Raw genomic sequence first — 25,371 nt, 5'->3', positions numbered from 1 at the left:
CTTACAACGTGTGAGGCGACTCGAAACGGTCCACAATAAACAATAACACTTACTGAGAAAACATTAATTTATCGAGGAGAAAACGTTCGATTGCGAGAATGAAACGGAGAAAATAATTACTCACCGGTGCGATTATCAAAATAAAATGCACGATGATTATAGGTATACAATGTACATTATACATATATACGTCCAGAGGGACAATAATTGTGTATAGTGTTCGGTGAGAATGTATATTATTGTATATACGCCACTATAACATATTATTATTATTGTATACATTGTAAAGGTCAGCCAGTCGGTAAACAAGTGTTTGACGAGTAGAAACGTTTGTTTTCATTCCGATATCGTCTTTATTACTGCACCTACTTACGTATAGGTAACTACTGCAAGAACAACGAAAATAAACATTCGTATTATATTTTATACATTACTACAGAGAAAAAAAACATAATTGAGACGCACATTCGTTTTCGTCCCGGCCATTTGTGCCGTTCTCAAAAAAAGAAAATTTTCGCTGATATAAACCATAAACAAGCACATAATAACATTCATATAATATAATTCATAAACGTCATATTATAATCCATATAATATTGTAATGTTATACTTAATTGTATTATTATAGTATTGTAATATCATAATATTAAGCCATTTATAATATTAAGCAGTACTATGGCAAACGACGATATACAATCCCACTATTATAGTACTTGAGTTTCGCCGTCCATAATCAAAAGTCGAACGAGCTGCGGGGCCAACAGATAGTTGTTGATATAACGTAGTGCCATTCAAAAACTATATACTCAGTTGTCATGCAATGTATACAGCTATAGGTACTCAAGAGTTTGCAATTTTTATGAACGTTTGTATTTGTCTTTTATACAGTCAGTAAAAAATTAGTCCCTGATGTAATCTACACGAGTAAAAATATTTTAAACTTTAACATCCAGGACGGTTTCTGGTAATAAATTGGATAAAGTTGGTACATTGGGTAGGAGGAAGGGTCAAAAGTTATCAAAATAACCGTAGAAAAATTAAAAAAATGTAGTAATTCAAAAAGGAATAATCGTAAATAATTAAAATTTCTACCAAATATTTATGACGTCTAGTATATTTTAGAAAATATGATATTATTTTAAAAATGTTTGATTTATTCGAGCTTTTTAAATAGACATTTAGATTTTAAATTTTTTTTTTATTTATGTTAGTATATAATAATTAATAACATTAACATATTTACTTATGATTAAAATTAATTTAAATAATATGATATAGTTATTATCAAAATGTTTTATTGTATTATAGTTTTATATAATAAATAATAAATCTATTAGGTTAAGTTAGGTAAAAATTAATTAGTCTTTTTTTTTTTAGTTTTTCACAATAGTGTTGCAATGCACATTAATTAGAATCGATCAGAAATTGAATATTATAATAATATAAAATACACTAAAGCAAAGAACAATTATAAAAGTCAAGAAACTATTTTTTTCTTTGAAATAATCGGTACAAAAAAGTTTAAGATAGATTAGATAAACTTATAAATTTATCTTAACAGGTATTAAATGTTTTTATGTTCAAAAACGTTTTGAATACAACAATTATTAATAATCTATAAATTAAAACAAATACAAATAATATTTTATAAGTTATATAAAATTACCTCTATTATATGTGCTCAAATTGTATTATACATAAAATACAATTCACTTTGTACTAAACCAGACAGTTTTGACAAGGTAAGTGTGACTTACTGGTGGACTTGTCATACCCATTAGAGTTTCGAATCATTTGAGTTAATTTTCAGGAAAATCTAAACATTTTATTTCACATTTTATTTAGATAATATTATAATTTAAAATAATTGTTCACTTAAAAGTTAGTTTAAAAGTGTAATTTATATTTATTGTATTCATTGAAAAAATGTGCATTTTTGGTATTAAACATGAAAATTGCTTTCTTACCTTAAATAAAATAATCGTCTATAATTCACTCTGAATTTTTAATACTCTGAACAGTCTGAACTTGCATTCTATATGCAAATAATTATGTTTACAACTTTAAGGAAATACTATTTCAATTTACATTTCCATGGAATTTTTTTTGTCTTTTAGAAGCTTTTAATGGAAAAAGTCGTTTTTACCTGGGATTATACATAATTAAATACCATATTAATATGTGCTAGTATGATCGTGATAATACTGATAATAATAAAATATTTTAGATATTTATTGGATATTTTTTCTCACTTACACATACATTATTGCGCAAGCTTTAGATTATGGTTGCTTCCGATAATTTTTATAATTTTATATTTTTAGAGATTCCGCCAACTTCGTGGATCTCATTTTTAAAACAAGTATTTCGATTATCTAAAATATATTTAATTAAATACATTAATAATATTATAAATATACATTTTCTTACAACATTTTGAGACAGTTTATGAAAATAGTTTTAAAGTCTATACCACGTTGTATTTTTTGAAACAATGTTACTTAGATTATTTGTCTTGAAATACCATCATATCACAAGAATATGCTTTGAATATGATTGATTTTCAGTAATAATAAAATGGTATTATCAAATTACTCGTTAAGTACTATAGCAGTTATTGAAATAAGATATTTAGTTTACACGTAAAAGATTTATGCAATCAAAATGTATCTAAAAAAAATATTTTTAGCATTTTTATATTATACTTTTTTGTTTGATATACTATATTAGGTATGTATAATCAAAAATTCTTTGTACAGTTCTTAGATAGCATTAATTTAAATTTAAATACCTTAGTTGAAATGCAGTTTTTGACAATTTTAGCAGAGTAATATTATACGAGTATGTTATATAATCAACAGACTTTTTAGCATATTATGTTAAAAATATGAGCTAATGTGAAAACCTGAGGGTTTTCTCATCTGTTTGAACTTTATTCATACATATTATTATTTGTAGAAATATTGTGGTATAAATTATAAACATAGTGAGTATAATTCAATAAAATAATATGATAATATTTCAAATATTTGAGTCGTTTAGAAATAGATTTCAAACTATTATAATATTGCGGTTAAAAAGAAAAAAGTAAATTAATAAAAATAATTTGAAAAGTTTAAATTAGATAATATGAAGGTAAAGTAGAACGTCATAACATTTAAAATGAATACTGTGTAAGTATACTTAGTGTAATTAAATATACTATTTATGATTTTTAGTATCACTATAATTGTAATTATATTATGCCAGAAGGTAAAAATATTCAAGACAAAATAGGATAGTACAATTAATATAAAAACTTAAGCCATAACATATTCTTAGTATCTATACAATTTATATTCCAATTTTCTTTGATGAATGATGGCATTAAATATTTGTTTAATAAAAAAACCTAAGTTAGTTGTATTTTTAATAAAAACAATTTGCATCTTAAAATATACGATCTTTATTTTGTTTATATGCCATCAAAATATGTACTCTATGATAGTAAATAAAAGGAACAAATAATATTTATTAAGTACCCACTTAAATATCGTTTATTTAATTTTTAATTTTGTAATATTTAAATTCAATGAAGGTTGCATTTGCGATAAAATACTAAAACAAAAATAATGAAACCATAAAATGCGAATAAATGAATGTATAAGCGAATAACCAAAGTCAAAGCTCTATTTTTTATAATAATATTAAAAATATAATTTATAATGATTTGTACTAAACGAATTCAAAGAACTGAACAATAAATTACTATAAACGTTTAGATCAAATATAATGCATGAATAAATTTGAAAAAATATTATGAATCATTTCTTTTATCAAACATATAATATGAATACATATTTTACTTATAGAACCGATCTTAAATGAACAATATTATTAAAACATTCAGTGTTGCATTCTTTACTTACATAACTACATAAATATTTCAATTTGAAAATTTCACATTCATTTAAAATGTTTAATAAAAATATGGAAAATGATTTCTATTACTTTTTAAATTCTGAGCAATAAATGTATTGATTTTACAACGATGTGTGAAGTACTTTTTTAAATTGTAAATAGAGAAAAACTTAACATATTCCATTATTGTGACGTATTTAATGTCGAGGTACACTCGAAATCTATACTATACGATGGATCGATATCGTTGTTTTTTTTTTTTTTTTTTTAATGTAAAAGACGTTTACAAATAGTTTCTCCACTTTTCGTTTTAATTATCAGCTTAAATTATATAGCTGTGTCATATGCAGTCCGCAACATATTACAATATTACGTTATGGCCACGTCGATTGTTGGTTATATAATTTTAAAAACAGTACACACAGCTAGTTGGAGATAAGAAAGATACTCGTTGTAGAGACGAGCAGACAAATGGCAGAAGGGCTATTCCTAAAACGTATTGTAATCTTCATGTATACGCACGAGGATGCCCTAAAGCGTGATAAATGATTCGATCTGTTAAACGGTCGATGAATTGATATACGTCCAATACAATTATCTATATAATGATGCACATTATCCGTTAACGATGAGCGGAATGTATTGTTGTTGTATACGTAAAATAACGTTTGATGAAAATGTACTTTTAAGATTATGTAGTGCAAACATTAGTCTAAACATATTATAGCAACGGAAGTCGGACTTGAATTCGTGATATTATTATTTCGTGCGGCCGAATACATTTTTTTCTCGTCGCGAGATATTCTGCGCACGTAGCGTTATTGAAACATAAAAATATAATTACACGCACAACGTTTCGGGTCGCCGTTAAGTAAATAATGACACAATTTTACATTTATTTTATCGCGATGAGTATCTTTGTATATAGACAAATTATGCGCACTGTTGACTGTTCACATTATTAATTAATATACGACGGCGAGTCACGCGAGTATATTATAGGTACGCGACCAACAACAGCGGGGGGTGACATCGTGCTTATCCAACATTTTAATCACGTTTATCCGATTATCAGATAACAACACGATATTATAATACATAATATACCTCCACAGTCCACGTATTAAACACACCGTTCGATGGTAAATAATGGCAACAATAATTAACGGTGTCGTGTGTATTTTATTGTTTATTAGATCGAACGAGTTTCCGGAGACAACAATTACTTGCCTCTTCGAAATTCTCCATCGAGGGATTTGGATCGCTTCATCGGTAAGATTTTACAACACATACATATACACATACGCACTAACCCACGTGTACGCATGTTCAAATCATTAATACTATCAGTGGCGGCTTGAGTTTTCAAAATTCAAGAAGCAAGTTTCAAAACAAGTAAAACGGTCCACCCACCAACTAAATGTACTAAGACCAATTTAATATTTTTAGGTTCTTTTTTAGTTAAATTTTAAATTTTATGATATAGATACAATTATTTTTTACTTGAATGATCAATCTTCTGTTAATAATTATGATTAAACCTACTTAAAAAATTTTTTTCCCATTTTCGAGGCAGGAGCAGTCGCTTCTATAGTATTCTTAACAAGCCGCCCCTGAATACTATATTTTTCTATACACAGGCCTACTATGTTTATGATATTTTATTTTTTAAATATCATGTATCTGAAAAATATACTTGTATATTATAACATGGCTGCGCACGATTTGCATGACTCGCTAAACCACGCACACTAACGTTATTACGCAGTAGTACGCGACCAAAAATATAAGTATTATAAGTGCACACGCGCCTATTTAAATATTAAACATATTACGTAATACGTATAGTGTATTTATGTATAGCTACGCGCGTTTGTATCGCAGAAGCGTATGATCCTATATAAATAATGTTTGTACCTACGTAATTTCTACCTATGTAATGGATGTAATACAATATATATATATTATTATTCGGTCTTGTTTCGCGAGCGCCTATACGACGATGACGATGTAACAACTAATAAACGCCGATCCGACCTAGCTGTATACTAATAAATATAATTTATATATATACTTCCGGTTTCTCGCACCCCGATGAATCGCACCAGCTTGGTTTAATATAATATACTAATTTATATTCTGTTTGTGCGGTTTGTTCGCCTTTAAATACAAGAATATGCTTCTCGTCAGTATAACGAGCTGATGTGTATGTTTTGTGTATGTATAATGTTATACTATATTACAGTATATAGTATTGCACTACATTAGACGGATTCTGTTATGAATTTGCTCGGTTAATCACACAACCACTACAAACCCACAGTGTAGTGAAACTACTGGGGTGTTAGCATCTCTAAACGCCTGGTGTTTATAAATTATTTCAATTAACTATAGTTTTAAAAAATGCAATTTTGTTTTTAATACTTTATTATCAGTTATTATTATCGGTTTGAAATATTTTTCTTACTTTATATTTTCTTTTAATAGCATGCTAATTTTTTTTTCAAATTATTATAATTATATATATTGGTTATATGTAGTTTTGAGTTGTGTGGTTCGTGGAACGCAAGACCCACACGCACTGTAAACGTTACATAATTTTAGAACTTTCAAACTTAAGACTTTATATATATTATGGGCGTAAACAAAATACAATGAAAAATATTTATAGGCGAACAATTTAAAATCGAAATTCTCACCGTCATTCCGAAATTAGACTTATGAAATCTTTTGCTGAACCTATTTTTTCGCTTTCTGAACATAATTCCAGGAATTTCACTCCACAGTCTGCAACAACTGTAATCATTTGACAAACAAAATATTCACGATAATAATAATAATACATAATTATTACATCCATTATCATTTATCGCACGTTAATGATCGATGGTGTGCAGCGCGGGACGGTAGATATTAATTACCTATCACATGTATCGCGTTTTAATGTAGGTAGTGAGTTATGACATCGAAATAAATAATCATAATTTTTAGTAGACCTAATTTGCTTAAGCTAGACAAATTGTCTACACGTCGTATACATATTATTTATCTATAATAATCATTATGAATTTTAAACATAACTTCTGACACAAATATAGATATAGTTACTGTATATAGTACACGCAAATTCATACGATAATAATTATTGCGGTATAATACCTATACGATTTCTTAATGTTTTCGATTTGCATTTATATTATGTCATAAGTTATATAATAATTCAACATTGCACGTTGTTGTTTACTCACACAACATAATAATTATCCGTCCCGAAACATACGATTCGACGCAGTCGAGGCGCCGATCCCCCGTGGGGTGACTTCGCTATTTGATTTATGCACAGAACTCGGTAAGTGGAGTGCTGTAAGAGTTGATCACCTCCCATGGTGTGACAGCCGACTTCCTTGGTCCACATCTACGTATTATACAGTAGAGTATAGTTATCGCGTTGCCCTGCAGGGTATACTGCAGGACGCGTGAGTGCGTGACAATATGATTATTCGTACTGCGCATTACAATCAAAGAATATAAATATAAGAACAATATTAACAATTTTATTGAAAGGCTTTTTTGAGAGTTAGAGAGAGAGAGAGTTTTACTTCAAATACGAAGTATATATTTAAACAAACAAATTTAAAGTTGTTCGTAGAATAAATCCAACTAAAAAATACATTACTAAGAAAATGTCTAAGTTGAATATAACTTAAAGCGGAAAATTGGCCGTATTAATTTATTATTCTCGATTTGACTAGTAAATATTAGCTTTTGAAATTAAATATATTAAAATACTGCGGTACTACGGAGGTATGAGCGTTTTTTTTTATTATTATTATTTTCTTATAATCGCTAAACCAGAGATCTAGCAAATGGTTTTAAAAAATATCATAAATGAATTTAATTATTTACTTATTAAAGTGGTAGTGAATAAAATATCTTAACTAAGAATTAATGTTTGAGAGCCGTTAACTAATGATATCCATCTTGACACCTTGTGCACTCAATTAGTGTTAAAGAAAAACAAATGTCGAGTAAATAACCGTGTGGTTTGGTGATTCGAGTAGTTCAGAAAAATGATTACTTTAGCTAGGTATAGTGTAGAAACGGGTGACACATCCGCAATTAACGAGCAAAAATCGCGTTTTTTTTTTATCGACCTTTGCGCGATGCCGATTCGACAAGGCAAAAATAAACAATCGAACGAAAACCCGTTTAATAGACTTCTGGAACCCACATAATACTCTCGCTCTATAATCCCACCGACGCAATGTCGCGTAGACATGTCACACGTGGTCGAAGTGCGCGTGGCTATATATACCGTGTCACTACATTGGTTTTGCAGAAAAATTTTGCAGCGACAACGACGACAAGGAATGCAAAATACCGAGTGATATGATAGCTGCTGCGGTGGGGGTTACTCTGGACCGGTTGAACGGCGGTCACGCCATGATGACCAAACGGAGTAGTCTGGACCGGCTAAACCGCGGTCACATCATGGTGGCCAAACGAGATAGTCTGGACCGGTTGAACGGCGGCCACGTAATGGTGGCCAAACGGGATAGTCTGGACCGGTTGAACGGCGGTCACGTAATGGTGGCCAAACGAGATAGTCTGGACCGGTTGAACGGCGGTCACGTAATGTTGGCCAAACGAGATAGTCTGGACCGGTTGAACGGCGGCCACGTAATGGTGGCCAAACGGGATAGTCTGGACCGGTTGAACGGCGGTCACGTAATGGTGGCCAAACGAGATAGTCTGGACCGGTTGAACGGCGGCCACGTAATGGTGGCCAAACGTAGCCACCCGGATTGGTTCAACGGTGGTCTTACCGCTGTGGTCACGGGCGGTTCGTTGTCCGGCCGCGGACAGCTTCAGTCGGCTCCAGGACAAACGCAACAGCAGCCCTCCTCCAAGTCTCCGCTGACGCTAAACCGGTGGTCCAAGACGGACGCGCAATACGACCGGGACGCCTACGACTCGAAAGACAGCGACGAGTACTACGTGAGAGATGACGAAAACGATGACAGTAGTTGTCCGAGCTGTGGTTCGTCGGCCGAGGACTCGTCCTTTTAACCGCTGTCGTCCTCGCACGCACACGCGATTAAACAATATTTTACAGAGCGCACACACACACATACACACACATATTATTAGTTCCTAACTATACGTATATTAACCTATATAATCCAAATCTATTTATACTTATTATGGGCACGACGGCACCGATCGTAAATATAGAATAACATTATTATATGCGATAGAAATATTATATTATATTAAAGCGATTGAATGCTGAAAAAAACGAATTAAATAATCCACGTGTTTATTTATTTATTTTTATATAAGGAGGCCACCGGAAAAATCATTCGTTCATCTTTCCGTCTGTATTTTGTACATTATATTATATTTTTATTTGTTTTCGAACGTTTTTGTGTGCGCCGTTCGCGCGAATCTCTGTGGGGAGATGTTTTAATAGTGCCATCACGTAATCTTTTATATCGAAGGCTATTCATAAAAGATTAAAAACTACCGTCGTGTAGATGTAAACAAATTGACAGTTTTATTAAACTATAAATTTTCATCATAATATTGTAATTCGTAAGTTATGTATAAGCATTGATTATAAATTGGTAGGTATATACAATCAATGGGTTTAAGTTCGTAAAATTACAATAATGATCGTATATCAAATCGAATTTATATCTGAAAAAATAATAATTTAATCAATTATTAAGATGGGTCTATGTAAGACACATTTAAAATATTAAATATAAAAATAAAAATCTTAAAAAAACCTTTACGAAGTATACGTTTATTATGGTTTTTTATATTTAAATATTTGTTTTAAGCTATTTTATTTTTATTATTTGTGATTCGGGTAACACTTTTTAGGGCAAAATAAATTTCCAACTTTGAGAGTGGTCCATGATAAAAATTGTGATCTAGTTTGTATTTTGGAGGGAGCAAAAGAAATATGTATTGATTTAATTATTACCAAGTCAAAAGCTCAAAAATTTGGTATATGGTTTCTTATAAGTTTTCCTTGAAAATATTTAAAGTATACACGAGCTTCAATGTTCAAATTTCATTGAAATGTGATATTCGAACAATTTGAGTTATTTTGTTTTAAAACTATAAATATTAATCTAAAACATTCCATTGTTTCTTTTTCTTTTACAATCATTTTTCATAATAAGTACACAAAGACGTTTTCAAAATATTTAAATCAATTTTAAGCAAAATAGCCAGGAATTCATTCAAACTATTTTACGTGTACGTATATACTAAAAAAAAACTAATAGAATTTAACTAATAATAATATAATAGAAGCTTATATACAATTTCCATGCATGAATCATTTTATCGTTTTGTGTATACAAAGACAATGATTAATCATTTAATTCAAATTTAACACATCCATTACATTTAACAGTGACTTGCAACTTAATGACAACTGATAATGGCACTTGAACAGAAAAGCAAATTCCCAAGTTTTTTTCATAGGTATTTTTATTCATCACTTCATCAGTAAATTCATTATAACAATCTATAAATGAAATTAAAGCCAGACAGCGAAATGAATCAAGTGTAATATTATAAATATAACTACTTACTAATATTGTTTTTTTTTTAATTTACCTACTAGGTATTTACATAAGAATAACAATTTTGCAATAAATTTAATTATTCATGTATATATATATAAAATACATTTTAATCAAACTTCTATCTTTTTACAAAATAACAAAAATAAATACGAACGTAGTTATGAACGATCTTGCTAATAAAACGCCATTAAAAGAATCATATTGTTACCTACATTTTGAATATATTGTATTGTTTAATTTTTATTATTTTAGAGTTATTTAGACATTTAGTCACAAAAAATAACAAACTAAATATTCTAATCATTGTTGAGATAATATTTTTCTGGTGGCCTCGATGAGATCCTAATACATTTAAATCATTTAACATTCAACTATATATTTATTAGGTCATATCTTTTTGAGTGTTCAAAGATAGTATTGCTGTTTTTAGGAATACAATAAAAATAACGTTCATCTTTAAATGAAATATTGATTTCGAATTTTTTAAATTAAAAATTTACACAAGGTTTTTTTTCTGTTATAGTTTTGCGAAACTGCATGAATCGCTCAATTTTAGACGTTTGTGATGATTTAAAATTATTATTATAACGAAATAAAAATATAATCATAATAAAATGTTACAGAACTACAAAAACAATTGTCACACTCTCATATAATATTCTGAATTGTGTACCTATGTACCTACTACATAATATATATAATACACAAAATGTAATAATAGTTTAAAATTTCAGGAAGGACAAAATTTAGTGATCGTGACAAAATGGTAACACTAAAATGTTATCGTTTTTAATTCAGTCATGGCGGATTTTATTGCTAGCAATAACGTCCATTATTACTGCTCAGTATCATGTCAAATGTCGTTTAGACCAGTGTTTCCCAACTTCTTTTACTCGCGAAACCTTTGCAGAAGCTTGAACGTTTTGCTGAACCCCCATATAATTTTTGGAGCTAGTCTATAGTATATATATAATTCAAATCAAAAATGTTATTAATTAATTTATATTTTCCCAAATTTCTCACGGAACCCTTGGCACCAGCTGATAGAACCCTTAGGTTCCGCGGAACATACCTCTCATTTTAATTATTATTGTATTAATGACGGTGAAAAAGATGTAGACGGATAGTGAGTATTTTTTTTTTTTTTTTGGAGAGGAAAAAGTTTTCACGGTGAAAGCCAAATGCTGTTGTAACGTCTCGCGGAGGTTGAGTATAATAATACAGCAAGTTATGTTGGAGGGCATTGTAAGTAAGGGTGGGGTAAAAGGAGCAAAAAAAGTTATCACGCCCGTTCTCAATATAGTCCTGACACCTCGATGAATTAGAAATGAATTGGCTGACGGAAAATGAAAGTTATTTCTATATATAATATATTGTTATTATATACTAATTATATTATACCTATACTATCTGTCACCACTCGCCAGTAACTGTAATTGTGTATGCATGGAACGTAATCAGTGGTATTAATATTTAATGTGTGTCACACCAATAGAGTTACAGGGACAATCGTGTGTCTTATGCACAAGTAAATAATTAGTGTACAAATTACAGCAATAACTGTAGTGACTGTTAGAGCTCTAGGAATTAATTATTTTAGAGCATATGGGAGGGAATTATAAATGATCAATTTTGTATCGACTCGGCTGGCTATTGTTCATACTCTAACTACTTATAAATTTCGCTGGGTCACAAATTCAATACAATATTATATGATTACTGAAAATTATAAACTTTAAAATATGTTACTGGTTTCTGTATGACGTAGATACCTGCTAACCTATATCATAAATATATTTTTTTAAATACATTATACTGATTAGATTCTAAATTCGTTGTGCATAACTCACAAAAATCATAGCATAATAGGTACTTAAAATAGGTATTTAAAAAAAAACCAAAGATTTTATTTATACATCATATTACATTTAACATTATACATTAATAATATGACTTGAGTTGTAAATTAATTTAATACAAAGTCAGTGTAACATAAATGTAGTCCAAAACATATTTACAATTTCCTTAAATTTAATCAGAAACAATCTAAACTTTTTTTTTTTAAACACGATGTTTCGGCAATCCTCGGTAATAAGAATATAAGATATAGGTATTTACACATATTGTTGTACAATCTCAAAAACAATTTCCCGCAGCTCTAAATGTACATTAAATGTACACATTATACAATATATTCAATATAATATAGCAGGTGTATTGTAGATACGAGTAACCTATGAACAAATTAAAAATGTACCGGAGATGACGTGTACTCTATATAGCCCCCTAACCCCTAACCCCTTTTGGTCGTGACTTACATGAGACTTATTCAGGTACTCGGTGCAGTAATGGTGAACCACAATTTGCGGTAAGTATTATAATACATTAAATATGCAATGCACTTTAGTAATAAAGCACATACCTATCTATGTATATTGTACATATATATTTGCACGAGACATTGAAACTGTTAATGTAGCATGTAACGCATGCGTATGAATTATTCTTATTATTATTAGGTATATTGGTTTGATATAATATACATAATATACACTGCACTGAGTATATTATGACTGAAAATTGTTGAACATCGGCGAGACGGAGCCCGCCGACAACGATGTGTTGCTTTTTCGGATTCGTCATCAGGCCAGCATGCAAAGGTCTCACAGCGAATCCGACAGACAAGTAAACTCTATATTATTATTGATATAATTTAATATATATCTATAATATTATATTGTGATATTCTGTGATATTATCATAGAACAGTTATAACATAATATATTATACAATATTATTGTTATTATTATTAGAATTTGGCCCACGCTCACTCATATTGTGTATTTAGGATGACGGAAATTTGATTTTAGTATAGTAATGCATACCCTGCACGGCCCAGCATTTATGATATAATATTATTAATTATATTATTATAGATGCACAGAAGAATATTATCGTACCTTCTTATATTATTTTCGTTTTCTTCAATATTTTTATCCGAGTCTATGGCGTATATAAAATATACAGGAATTTTAATCGATTTTATGATTATTATTACAAATAGTTTCTCGTATAATATTTGCGCGTCTCCCCCATTATTTCATCCAAACTGTGTTCGCACAGGTTCGACGTTATTCGATATATATAATATATATATATTATACCAACCTATATACAACGTATTATATATTATAATATAGTACACTCGAAACGAATACGCCGGTGGTTTTATTTTTGTCCACAACGATTAACATGTATCATGGTTAAAATAACAAGCTTTTGCATTTACGACCATCCCATTAGACAAATATAATAGCTGTGCTACGATAGCGTAGGTAATAGGTATAATTAATATTATTACATAGTATTGTACCTTCACGAAGATCGCTAGAAATCAGTTAAATAAATGCATTTCGATCTAATTATTATTATAGTTTTTTACAGCAATTACAGATTATGTTAAAATCATTAAATCATAGAAATCAAGTCTAAAAGCTAATTATATTACAAAATTAAAAATTATAATTATTTAACAATGGTAATTGTTATCAAAATAATTTATTAAATAAATTTTATTTGTATTATTTAAAAAACTACAGTGTTTCTCACTTAATGTTTTCGATTTTGTACAATATGCTGAAATATTGTCATTATTTTTTCTTTCGTGGAAAAATTTGAACTTGATTTATAGTTATATAATTCAACCGAATCAACCGTTTAAAAAATATATTTATATAGTTTAAATTTCCCGTTTATTAAAGGTTTTTTGAGTAACTATTTCAAAGTGATAACTTATAAATTCGAAACCATAGTATAAAAATGATTAATATTTTAGAGCATTATTTTAATTTATGAATCAGTAATATTTTGTTTTGAATTTGTATTTAAAGATGATTATAATTTTGTATTGATATCTCCTAATAGATGTTTTTAATAATAATTAGGATTTAGTAGTTTGATCAAAACCACTACTGTACACAGTGTAGTACACTTCAACACTTCTAATTGATATTGCTTTAGTTTAACTGCATTATTTATATATTATATAGGAATGCTTAATGTTTATATAAAAGTAATCCACCTCATTTATATATATATATATATATTACATACATACAAGTACCTAGTGACTTGTATAAATAACTACTAATACTACATTTCTACATACAATAGGTAAGATTGTTAAACATTTTTAAACTAATGTCTTTGTATTGGCATCTGTGTTAATCTCTTTCCACTCCTTCACCAGTCCCATCTACTATGACCTATCGTTTTCCAATAATATATTCTATTATACTTTTACATCTTAATGTGTTATCTTTTATGTATCGCATTACGTAATGAAGTCAAATTTCAGCCGTCCTTAATATTAAGTACTATTAAGTAATAATGGTGATCGTTAGACTCGACACTTTTGAGTTCTATTAATATGACTAATATCATTGATTATAAATATTATAGTATTTATAATCAATGATAATATATTAATATGTATATAATACATAAATATAATATAGAAATATATTTATATGTAGCCATGTAGGTATATATAGAAACTGTAAACGTCAACCGATAATCTTAATCCCTATGGGATGTATAATTGTCAGCACAGATACATAGAAAAAGGCTAGAATGTTGACGTTTTTGTTTTATTTACTAATTATTATGATTTTGATAATTTATTTGTTTTCCAGAAGGAGAAAATCTTCTTAGAGACTTGGAAATGTTGAGAGACCGTGCTGAGTACTTCGCAAGGCAAAACCGTCATATTAATTCGTTGGATGGCATAGGTTTTGGGCAGAACAAACGGTTTGACACTCTCAAGTAATGTATTTTATAAATGTGTTTTTATGAGAGGAGGGATTCAGATAATTTTCTTTGCATAGTGGAAGGGGGGCTTTTCTACACTCCATAGTATAAGTTAAATTTATTATAGTGTATAATAATATTGCTATTTATAAATTTTTATAATCAATCACAACAATATCTGAAATTTGAATACATACTGGTTAAAGAACTTGACGAATATCTCAGGAAAAAACGCTGACTTTTTCCAAATTGGATCTTTTTACTTTTTTTATTCTTTTTTTTACTACAGTATCTGCACTTTGACTCGTGTCAAGGTTAAACGATCCGTTTATCACGAGACATAGATATTCTATGTAAATATTATAGTATAATCGATTATTGATTTTTAATAAAAATTATTTAAATAGAACATAAAAAAAAACATACACGTTGATTAAAAATATATCTGCATTTCTTATAGATATAATATCTGAATAATACATCTTGTAATATTATCGTACAATAATGTTTGATAATTACAGTGTTATTTGTTCAATAGCCATTAGTCTATTGATAGTAGGTATATTGTGTTGTTCTGTTTACAGACAATAATTTCTCAGCGTTTTGTTGCAAAAACACGAGAACGACAAGTTATAATCTGTTACCATATCTTTTCTTTGAACATTTTGCATTTATTTTTTTGTGCGATCAGTGCTTTTCCCGATTAGTTTTCTATTACAATATAACTATGTGGTTTTTAAGCATCAGACGAAAATCCTATGGTTTTTCTTATGCTTACGATATTATGATGTACATTATTTATACACTTAAACCTTATTAGATAAATGGTATGATTTAGGAATGATATTTTTAGCATGGAAACTCGCTTTTTTTGTTAATTGTTTAGGTTTTTTTCTTCTTTGTTCATAGAATTTGAAACTGAGACGTTTTCAAACGGAAGAGTGTAAAGGAATTATATTTAATTAATTTTGTTTTTACATTGGTCCTGGCCTCTGAGCAGAGAACACAATTATCTTGTATCTTTATATAATATAAATATAATAATATAAAATATTATAATATTATATTTTATGGTGATAACATAAAAATATTGTACAGCGACAACGTCTATATAAATAATATATATGTGATATGTGTACATATAGGTACATATCATATTTGTATAAAATGTTCCACTAAAAATTGTTTGATATGGTTAGGAATATTGCACAGGCATTTTACCCCCACCTATATACGAGTACATACCCTGTACATATATTGTTTGTACACTCATAATAATTATATAGTCCCACCTACCCGCCCTTCTCATAATTCTTTATGCTGCACAATATTGCATTGTATGTACAATCCACTCCATATTGTATACCTATTGTTTTCAGTGGTGTATCTTTCGGAGGCCAAAAAAGAAACTTCGACGAAATCGACCGCAGTGGATTCGACCGGTTCATCAAAAAGAACTTCGACGAGATTGACCGCAGTGGATTCGACAGGTTCATCAAAAAGAACTTCGACGAGATCGATCGTAGTGCTTTTAGTAGTTTCGTGAAACGCCCCAGCAAGGTGCCAACGACCAATTTGGAATAGACGGCGACTCTGCACGCGCACGCACACACACGCACTCCCAAATACACTTACATACGTCATGATAATAACAATAACAAAAATAATATATTATAATACACTCACTAAAACTCGTATAGACATTGCCGACATAGTTAAAGTATATGTATAGTTTAGGTATTATAAAAGGAAAACGCGTATTGCCATTACTAGATTAGTTACTATATTCCACTGCATAGCATTACGATATTATTTAATAATAATTATGGATATGAAAATATAGCCAATCATAACAATATGTCATTATGTATAATAACGATCATCTGGAGTCCGCATCACATCATTTATGTCGTTGTTTGGACAAATGCGCGCGTGCCATTTTACCGGTATATATCCCACCTTATATACCTTAAATCTATAAATATGTACTGTAGAAATGGAATTGAATCCGTTAGTAAGCATTTTAAAGAGTAAATTTTATTTTAATTTTTGACGTGGATTAGTCGTCAAATAAAAATAAAAAAAAAAACAAATAAAAACAAAAAAACTAAACAATACATTATATTGAATTTTTTCTATTTTTTTTTTCATAGTTCTGTTTGTGAATCTCATCAACTATATAGTCATTATTATGAATTTGTAACAGATAATAATATAATACATACACATAGATACATAATAATATGTATGTTACCGTTAATATATAATTACATTACTTTATATAATAATTCTATGTATTTGAATCTCTGAAAATGTATTAAATTTTATTAGTTCATAAAACATTACAAATGAGTTTTTAATATTTTCCTTTTTTGCATACCACATTGCATACATGGTCATAATGGTATGATTAATATAAGTACAATACAATAAATATATTATGTTATAAGTACTTGTATCTGTGAAAAGTGCATGCGATATACCTATATCTTTTGAACAGATTTTCATCACAAAACTTTCGTCTTCTCAGCGTTATTGCTGTGTTGACATTTTGAAGCTCTTGAACATAATATACGTACCCACGTAAGTATGTATATAATAGTATATGCATAATCAAACATGAATTTCCAACACAGTTTTATCGATATAGACGCTGAAATGAATTGATACAAAGATAATAACATTTCTGGTTACTTCTGGTTTACTTTGAATAAAAATCTCTTGAAGTTTATAATTAAAAATTAAAATACATAGAATATCTCGTATTATAAATAAGGTTTTAGTATTAATTAATTTATTTCATTTACAAATATACTTTTTCGTAACGTTCATTTGTAGCAAACGCATGACAATTTGTTGCAAACTTTAACTTAAGCAATTAAAGATACCGAGTCATCAGAAACAAAATGTGTTAGGAATGCAAAATCGTACGTTAACAACAAAGATGATAGGCTAGTGTATTATGAAGATGTTTATAAAGTTACGCCAAAATGTGGTGATAGCATTAACAGCGAGCTTACGAGCTAACGAAGTGATTAAACATTTTCATATCAAAAAATGTCTGGTGTATCTACTGTACCTACATAAAGTATATAGTACATCTGTCTACAGCGTAAACCAGATAAACGGCCACCAGTTTGCATGTTACAATCAAATAAAATCACAAAATATGGTGTTTCTTTCCAAGACATTTATATCGATTATATAGGACCTATGCTGGGCTTAAAAGAGTGTAAATTTATATTAGTTTCTATACATATCAAGAAACAACTTTTTACCTTGTTAAATCGTTCAAAAACGTAGACGCTATATCAACAACACAATTGAATGGTCCATCAAAAATAGTAATATCTGATAATGGCACACATTTCACGGCAAAAGTAATTTCACTACTATTTTTAGCTTTAGGAATCAAAAAGAACGATCAGCTTACACGCCAGAGACAAGCAGAAAGGAAAAATAAGGTGATAATAGATTTGATAGCACCAATCGTTACAGTGGTTAAAAATTGGACTGATATTTTACCTATATTATTGCACCGCATATATCATGACCGGTTCTAGGTCACTTTGTACGGTCGATCATTAAAAGTGCAAACCGCAGACATTTTGTACACCGGGTAAAAAAATAAAGATAGCAGAACGCGAACACTTTTTACTATTATATACATAAAGTATTTATAAAATATAGACAAGTCGTTATAGCATCTGTTCGAAACGAAACTCTCGTTGAGAATTCATAAGATACAAAAATCCAATGCTAGTGACAATAATAAACTATTAAATTTATGTAACTATATCATCAAAAAAAAAAGAAAATAATATATTTTGAATTTTTTAATTCCCTACCTGTATTGGCTATATATTATAAATGACATGTAGTGTTTAACGATTTTTTCAATATTATTATTTATTTATATTTATTTTATTGTACACATTTTTAATTTACTTTTTATCATAACTTTTTATATAATATATAGTAGTAAAAAAATTAAAAAGCTGATTATTTTGACTTGTTAATATACTGTATTTTTTAACGTTAGTAATATTGACTTTTTATTTAATTTTTACATTTTAGTAATTGACATTATATATACTTACTAGTTACTACTTAGGTATATAATTTATATTTACAATATATACACTTTTTGTATACAATAGTACAAAGTGTCCGCAATGTGGTACATTGCTATTCTTAGGTAGGGCATGGCTAATATACTGAGTGTGAGGAATAACTGCAGTGGGGCTGACTGCTGACTTAAGGTTTCCCAGCATGCGTCGTGGTATTTAATAATGACCGATGCGTGCTTGACGGAAGAATGTGACACGAACAGAAATATGGATAAGAATTCGTGACGATCTGCACGGCCATCAACTCATATACCACACCATATCCAGTTCGGTAACCCTAATATTCTTTACATATTATTATATATTATCTGTCTTTATATTTGTATTTTATCAATATACGATATATCTATATATTTATATATATCAAAAATCGAGTAATTGACTTAAATAAGATAATCCTGATCTCTAACGTTAATATAACATAACTTTGTCTTAGGGAACACGTCGAACTTTAGCGACCGTCGAAGAGGGGACTTTACGGTATACAATGGTATATCATTGAATTCAAATTTAACACACCCATAAAATAGTGACCTACTCAACAACTTATTTACAGCAGAGCGGTACCCTCTTACTTACTTTTTAAATTAAAATAAGATTTTACAAAAAACTATTATTAAGATTCTTGACAAATGGCTTTTTTTAATGGATAGGTAATTCGTTTTTACTATATGAGTACCAATTTGGAATAGTTCCAATGCTCTTGAACTTACAACCAGAATTCAGAATTCAAATCTATACAGAAACGTTGATGCATCAATATGACCATTAACAATACCACTTAAAGATGGCTTCCACCATCATCTTCCATGCGACTCTTAAGTATTGGTATTTTAAGCACGTTTAAAATGGACTTAAACAGTTAAGTGGATCGTGGTTTATTTACATATATTGAACAATTCCAAGAAAACGCATACAATTTATAATTTATTTTAAACTGTATCTGAGGACCACACAATAACAGAAGCATTATGCTATTGATCGAACTTACTTATTAATAAAGATGTTTACCAGACTTAAACCACTCAGCATGTCACATGCAACTTCTAGCACAGCCTGAAATAGATTTTATGTTAAGAATCATAAACAAACAATTTAATAATTGTAAATAACGACTAGGCACAAAGAATTTATTAAATTATTAACTAATATCGGGGGTAGATCACCAGGTGGGGAACACTTTGAGAAACCGAAAATTTAGATACATATCTAGTAGGTAAGTAGGCATGAACTATGATAGTAACAATTCTGAATTTATCCATACTAAGCTGATCTACTAGTCGAAAGTATATACTAATACTTAATGGTTGAAGCATTAATTAATGTACTATTTTAGCCATGACCCATGATATAACTAACAAACATTGAGTATTTGAGTTAAAGTATTCGTCTAAGTTCTATTTTAACGCCTATAAATAACTAATTAGAAACTCTATAATTATTAGGTATCTACTATTTTATTATTACATATAAAATAATCCACATTCGGTGCATTCAACGGCTCGATATTCTTTGATATTAATATTATGTTTAGATTTCATAAAATGTATAAAGTCAGAAATGAAAGAAATTGAAATGAATAATAATCACTTGTACATCACTAAAAATATAGATACTAGATAGAAATGTCCATGAACTTTTGAAAAAAACACCCGTAAAAATGTCGTGTTTTATACAATGTGGTTTGTTGTCTTAAAATTAAAAAGATTATCGTAGACTTAAAATTACAATACAATTTTAATAAAGTCTTTGTTATAGATTTTTTTATAAATACACTAAAATAGTAAATTATAGAAATAACATAATTACCATTTATTAATCAAAACCTATCAATACTAACCTATTGAAAACTATTTAATATAATAGTTTTAAAATACTTAATTAAATAAATAAAAGATTTAAAAAAAAAAAGTTTTTAATTAGATAAGAAACTATAGTTATTTAATTTGCGCACTATAAATATAATTATAAATTATTTAATGTACTTAAATATATTTGAAAAATCGAAAGCTCCAACCTGAACCAATTTAATCCTATATACGTTCAAATTTATCCTATCCTTTTTCTAAACAATTAAAATTATTATATATTTTAAAACGAAATTTACTAACATATTATAATCTTAGTAACCTGCTTATAGACTTATAGTTACTCTAATTTTTCTTAGGTACATTAAAAAGTTAAGATTTTTTTATAACGTTATGATTTCCACAATGGATATGAATTGCAATTAAAATTTGAAAGGGTAATCTATCATACTACATCACAGTGAATTATTTTCAGTTCAAATTTTGGGGTACTACAGCCATTAATTTTAAATTAGAACATAAGGTGCAAAAATAATGTATAGACGTTGTTAGCATTACTAAATAAAAGTTTATTATATAATATAATATGTGTACATTTTATAAGACGATGACGAAGAATATATAACTTTTACTTGATAAGCATAATTTACAATACTATACATCTCGACAAAAATGTATAAAAATTAAAAAGGATGACACATAAAAAGTTGCTTTTGTAATAGTATTAGAAATAATTCAAAATATATTCATACATGGTCAACTAAGCATATTATATTGTTTGCATATTATTAATTGTATTCATTGTGCATTTTTAAAATCGAAAAATCTGATTACATTTTTAACTATAAGCAGTGTAAATTATATATTTTTTACAATTTTTCTACCATTGTTTTTAACAACAATTTGATCATTTTTGAATCACTAGCTGAAATCAAAATACTATTTTTGAGTGGAATGAAACTATCGTTGTATGTAATTTTAATGTCTACTTAAATTATATAATTTGAAGTATAAATAAAAACTAGACAATCTTCATTTTATAGATACCTACATACAATTCAATAGATACAAAATACATTTAAATTGTATTATCACGCATACTATATGTGATTAATGTAATGAGTTCCGGCCTCTCGGGGTGTGTAACTTAATCATAAAACTAACCTAATGGTTTTAACTAAAAAAAATTAAGATTATCGAAAATCAATATTACTTTGGAAGAAATTGTTATAAGAAATGAAATATATATAATTCTATCAACAGCACTATTACCATTGATTCGAAAAAAAAAGATTCGGTTGACTATAATTTATAATGTAATATCTACCTATTTTTATGAGTTTATGACATTATAAGAAAAAAAAATTATATTTGTCTGTGATGTTTTTTAATTGACTCGCAGAATATTCTGAAAGTTTTCAAAGACCTATACATCTTGACATACATAAATAGAAGGGTTTCTCTCTAATAAGTCGATGTCTTTCTCCAAGTTATTCAGTTGCTTTTCCAACATGGTTTTCCTTTTCATTTTTGGTACCGTGTCAGTAAGCATTGGCAACAGTAAAAATTCTTTGTGAAGTTCAGCCCAATTAGTCTTCAGTCCCTGAGTGAAAAACATGTATATAAAGGTCAACAAAAACGGTCAACTTTGTTATACAGACACACACACACACAGACACACACACACACACACACACACACACACACACACACACACACACAATAAGAAGGAAAGAAACAGAGATGAAAATAAAAATTAAGTATTTAAAATAAATCGGTTGAGCACTCACATTCAATAATTCGTTACGTTCTGCTTCGGGCAAATAGCGCAATGACGGTTTTACAGCTCGCTTTCGCTCAGTCTCCATCAGTTGGGCCATTTCTTTTTCCTTGTACATTTTAACGATATATGATGGTGTTTTTCCATAATTCTTAAAACAAACTATAATTAATATCTAATATTTTACTATTGTTTCATTATTATGACGATAAGTATAAAAATGGTATAACGTATATATTTCAATAAATAAGGAACTTATTTTTATTATTTTGTTCTTTTTTTAAGAACATATCTGGAATAAAATTCATTAAAAAAATATTTCACTTGCATAATGATTACTCTTGATTATAATAAAAAATATTTTCGGTTATTTAATCAATCTTTTGTTTGTTTTTCGATTCGTATAAGTATGAAAAAAATTAAAAATGTTTTTAAAAATTCGTCGAAAAATTAAATATTAAATATTAAATACGACAAACTTAACGCTGAAATCCGTCTTTCTGTATTCCCGTACTTGAAAATTTAAATATTTATTGATAGTTAAACGAGTTAAAGAAAGTTAAACGATTGATTTTAATTTTTTTTTTCAAGTCCTAACTTATTAACTATAATTATTATATATTAACTATTATAATTAAGAAATCTGGTATAACTTCATAAAGTAGTTATGAGCTTTAGCTATACTAGATTAACTAACATTTATGTTTATACATTTTTATTTCCACGGATAAAATTTACATTATCCTAAAAAAAATATAGATGTAACTGTAGGGTATATAGTTTAATATTTATGAGGATTTAAACTTTCCCCCCTCGTCCCTATCACTCCTAAAGCTTTTCTAATGTAATACTTGCTTAGATCAAACACTTTATTTATGTATTTAAAATCATATACATATAAAATATTATAAGCAGCTATATTATAATAAAACAAAAAACAATACACCTTCTTAGACACATAAGTGGGCTCTAAACCGGCTTCGTTCAAAACAATTATGTGTCCGTTCCTAGTGTCCTGGACCCGATGCTTTGGCGGCGGTGGCACCCTTCTTATAACGTCAATGATGTTCGTTTGTCTAATGTTTTTCCGTGTTTTTGTTGGTAGTTTTTTGGAAACATTTGTTGCTGCGCCATCGCATGGTCGCTGAATCAATTTTCTAGCACAGCATTTAGTTTTATTTATTTCTGGAAAATCACTTGGTTAAAAAACGTTCAAAAATATCTAACTGATAAGCGATATTCCAAATATATCCGTATTTCAAAACAATGGTGACTCAATAGTATTCAAAATTTTAAAATATCACTAATCCTAGTTATGTACTTGGTTCAATCTACCCTTATCAAATTGTTATTAAAATATTAATTTATTTTTATTTTTATTTTTTATCATTCGTGTTACGTGTAGCATATCACATCAATGCTCAACATCCATTTTGTTTAATTTTTATTCATCTAAGATTCTACAAAGTATTAAAAATACATACAAAAGCATTACATTTACAACTCCAACCCAGATAAATGAAAATAACATAGTACCAGTAATTGCTGTTGATATAAGCCTTACCAACAAATGGTCTCATCTCTTTTCTGGTGTGTTTTTTTAGAAACTGTGACGGTGGATCGAGTTCAACTTCAGCATAGCCCATAGTTTTGTGACAGTTATTATTTGACTTATATGTCCTCCTTATAGACTCCGTGTAAATCGAGCGGTACATCGGTGGTTTGACGATAGGTGTTTTTGGTCTTGGGATCAAATGTTTAATATTTTCCTGGAATTTACTCATCGTTTAACGTAAAACGAAGACTAATATAGTACTATATTATATTTACTATAGCTTCACTAAATGCAAATGTATTACAATGTAACAAGTACCGAGTCGTGTTTGATGTACCAAAATATTTGTTGGATCAATGCGATGACAAACGGAAGCCAACGTTTTAGCTATAGCAACGCTACAATATGATGGAAAACACTACCTATAGTTATGTATAAAACCATAATATACTGTATGGTATATGAGTATATTTATCTAATAATTATTTTCCCTTAAAAATAAAACACAAATAGGTACCTATACAAAATTATTAAATGATATTTCATTCATATCTGAGTAATGAACTTTTTAAATTTACACATACTCGTATACAAAATTATTGTATTGGTTGGAGTAATGCAACGTTCCAACAAAAATAGTATACTGCAGGTAAATACAATGTATTAATATAAATGTACGTCATAATGTTTGAAAAGCTGTTACATATTTCATTTTCTACTCCAATTCCTGTACCTATTTATTAAGAAAATATGCAAAAAAAAAGTCACACAAAACTTTAATTAT

General features: G+C 28.6%; 3 protein-coding genes across 6 annotated transcripts in view; 2 read left to right on the top strand and 1 right to left on the bottom strand.

The window, feature by feature from the left end:
• The window catches only part of LOC132931830 (uncharacterized), a 42,265-nt gene extending 33,066 nt beyond the window's left edge, over window positions 1–9,199 (top strand). For all 3 annotated transcript variants that reach the window (XM_060997864.1, XM_060997863.1, XM_060997862.1), the window contains 2 exons: window positions 5,097–5,172; window positions 8,240–9,199. In XM_060997864.1, the coding sequence (XP_060853847.1) occupies window positions 5,097–5,172; window positions 8,240–8,970 (807 nt within the window). In that variant the 3' untranslated portion in view covers window positions 8,971–9,199. The remainder of the gene's footprint in view (window positions 1–5,096; window positions 5,173–8,239) is intronic.
• A 3,885-nt stretch (window positions 9,200–13,084) lies between these two features.
• On the top strand, window positions 13,085–17,656 carry LOC132931831 (orcokinin peptides type A-like; the record flags this gene model as incomplete). The annotated part of the gene is made up of 3 exons (XM_060997866.1): window positions 13,085–13,190; window positions 15,200–15,329; window positions 16,694–17,656. Coding segments are annotated over 3 exons (441 nt in total), but the record flags the coding sequence as incomplete, so codon positions are not given.
• Window positions 17,657–21,848: 4,192 nt separating this feature from the next.
• Window positions 21,849–25,072, bottom strand: LOC132930864 (enkurin-like). 2 transcript variants are annotated; one of them, XM_060996962.1, is made up of 5 exons: window positions 24,863–25,069; window positions 24,597–24,801; window positions 23,979–24,217; window positions 23,043–23,183; window positions 21,849–22,855 (listed from the first exon to the last, which is right to left on the bottom strand). In XM_060996962.1, the coding sequence occupies exons 2-5, from the start codon at window positions 24,745–24,747 to the stop codon at window positions 22,679–22,681; spliced, it is 708 nt and encodes a 235-aa protein (XP_060852945.1). In that variant the 5' UTR covers window positions 24,748–24,801; window positions 24,863–25,069; the 3' UTR covers window positions 21,849–22,678. The 2 variants fall into 2 exon arrangements, with proteins under 2 accessions (XP_060852945.1, XP_060852937.1); XM_060996954.1 differs by having other exon boundaries at window positions 24,597–25,072.
• Between the last annotated feature and the right edge of the window lie 299 nt (window positions 25,073–25,371).

The sequence above is a fragment of the Rhopalosiphum padi genome, chromosome 1, assembly GCF_020882245.1.
Source record: "Rhopalosiphum padi isolate XX-2018 chromosome 1, ASM2088224v1, whole genome shotgun sequence".
Lineage (NCBI taxonomy): Eukaryota > Metazoa > Arthropoda > Insecta > Hemiptera > Aphididae > Rhopalosiphum > Rhopalosiphum padi.
This window is presented reverse-complemented; position numbering and strand designations above follow the sequence as displayed.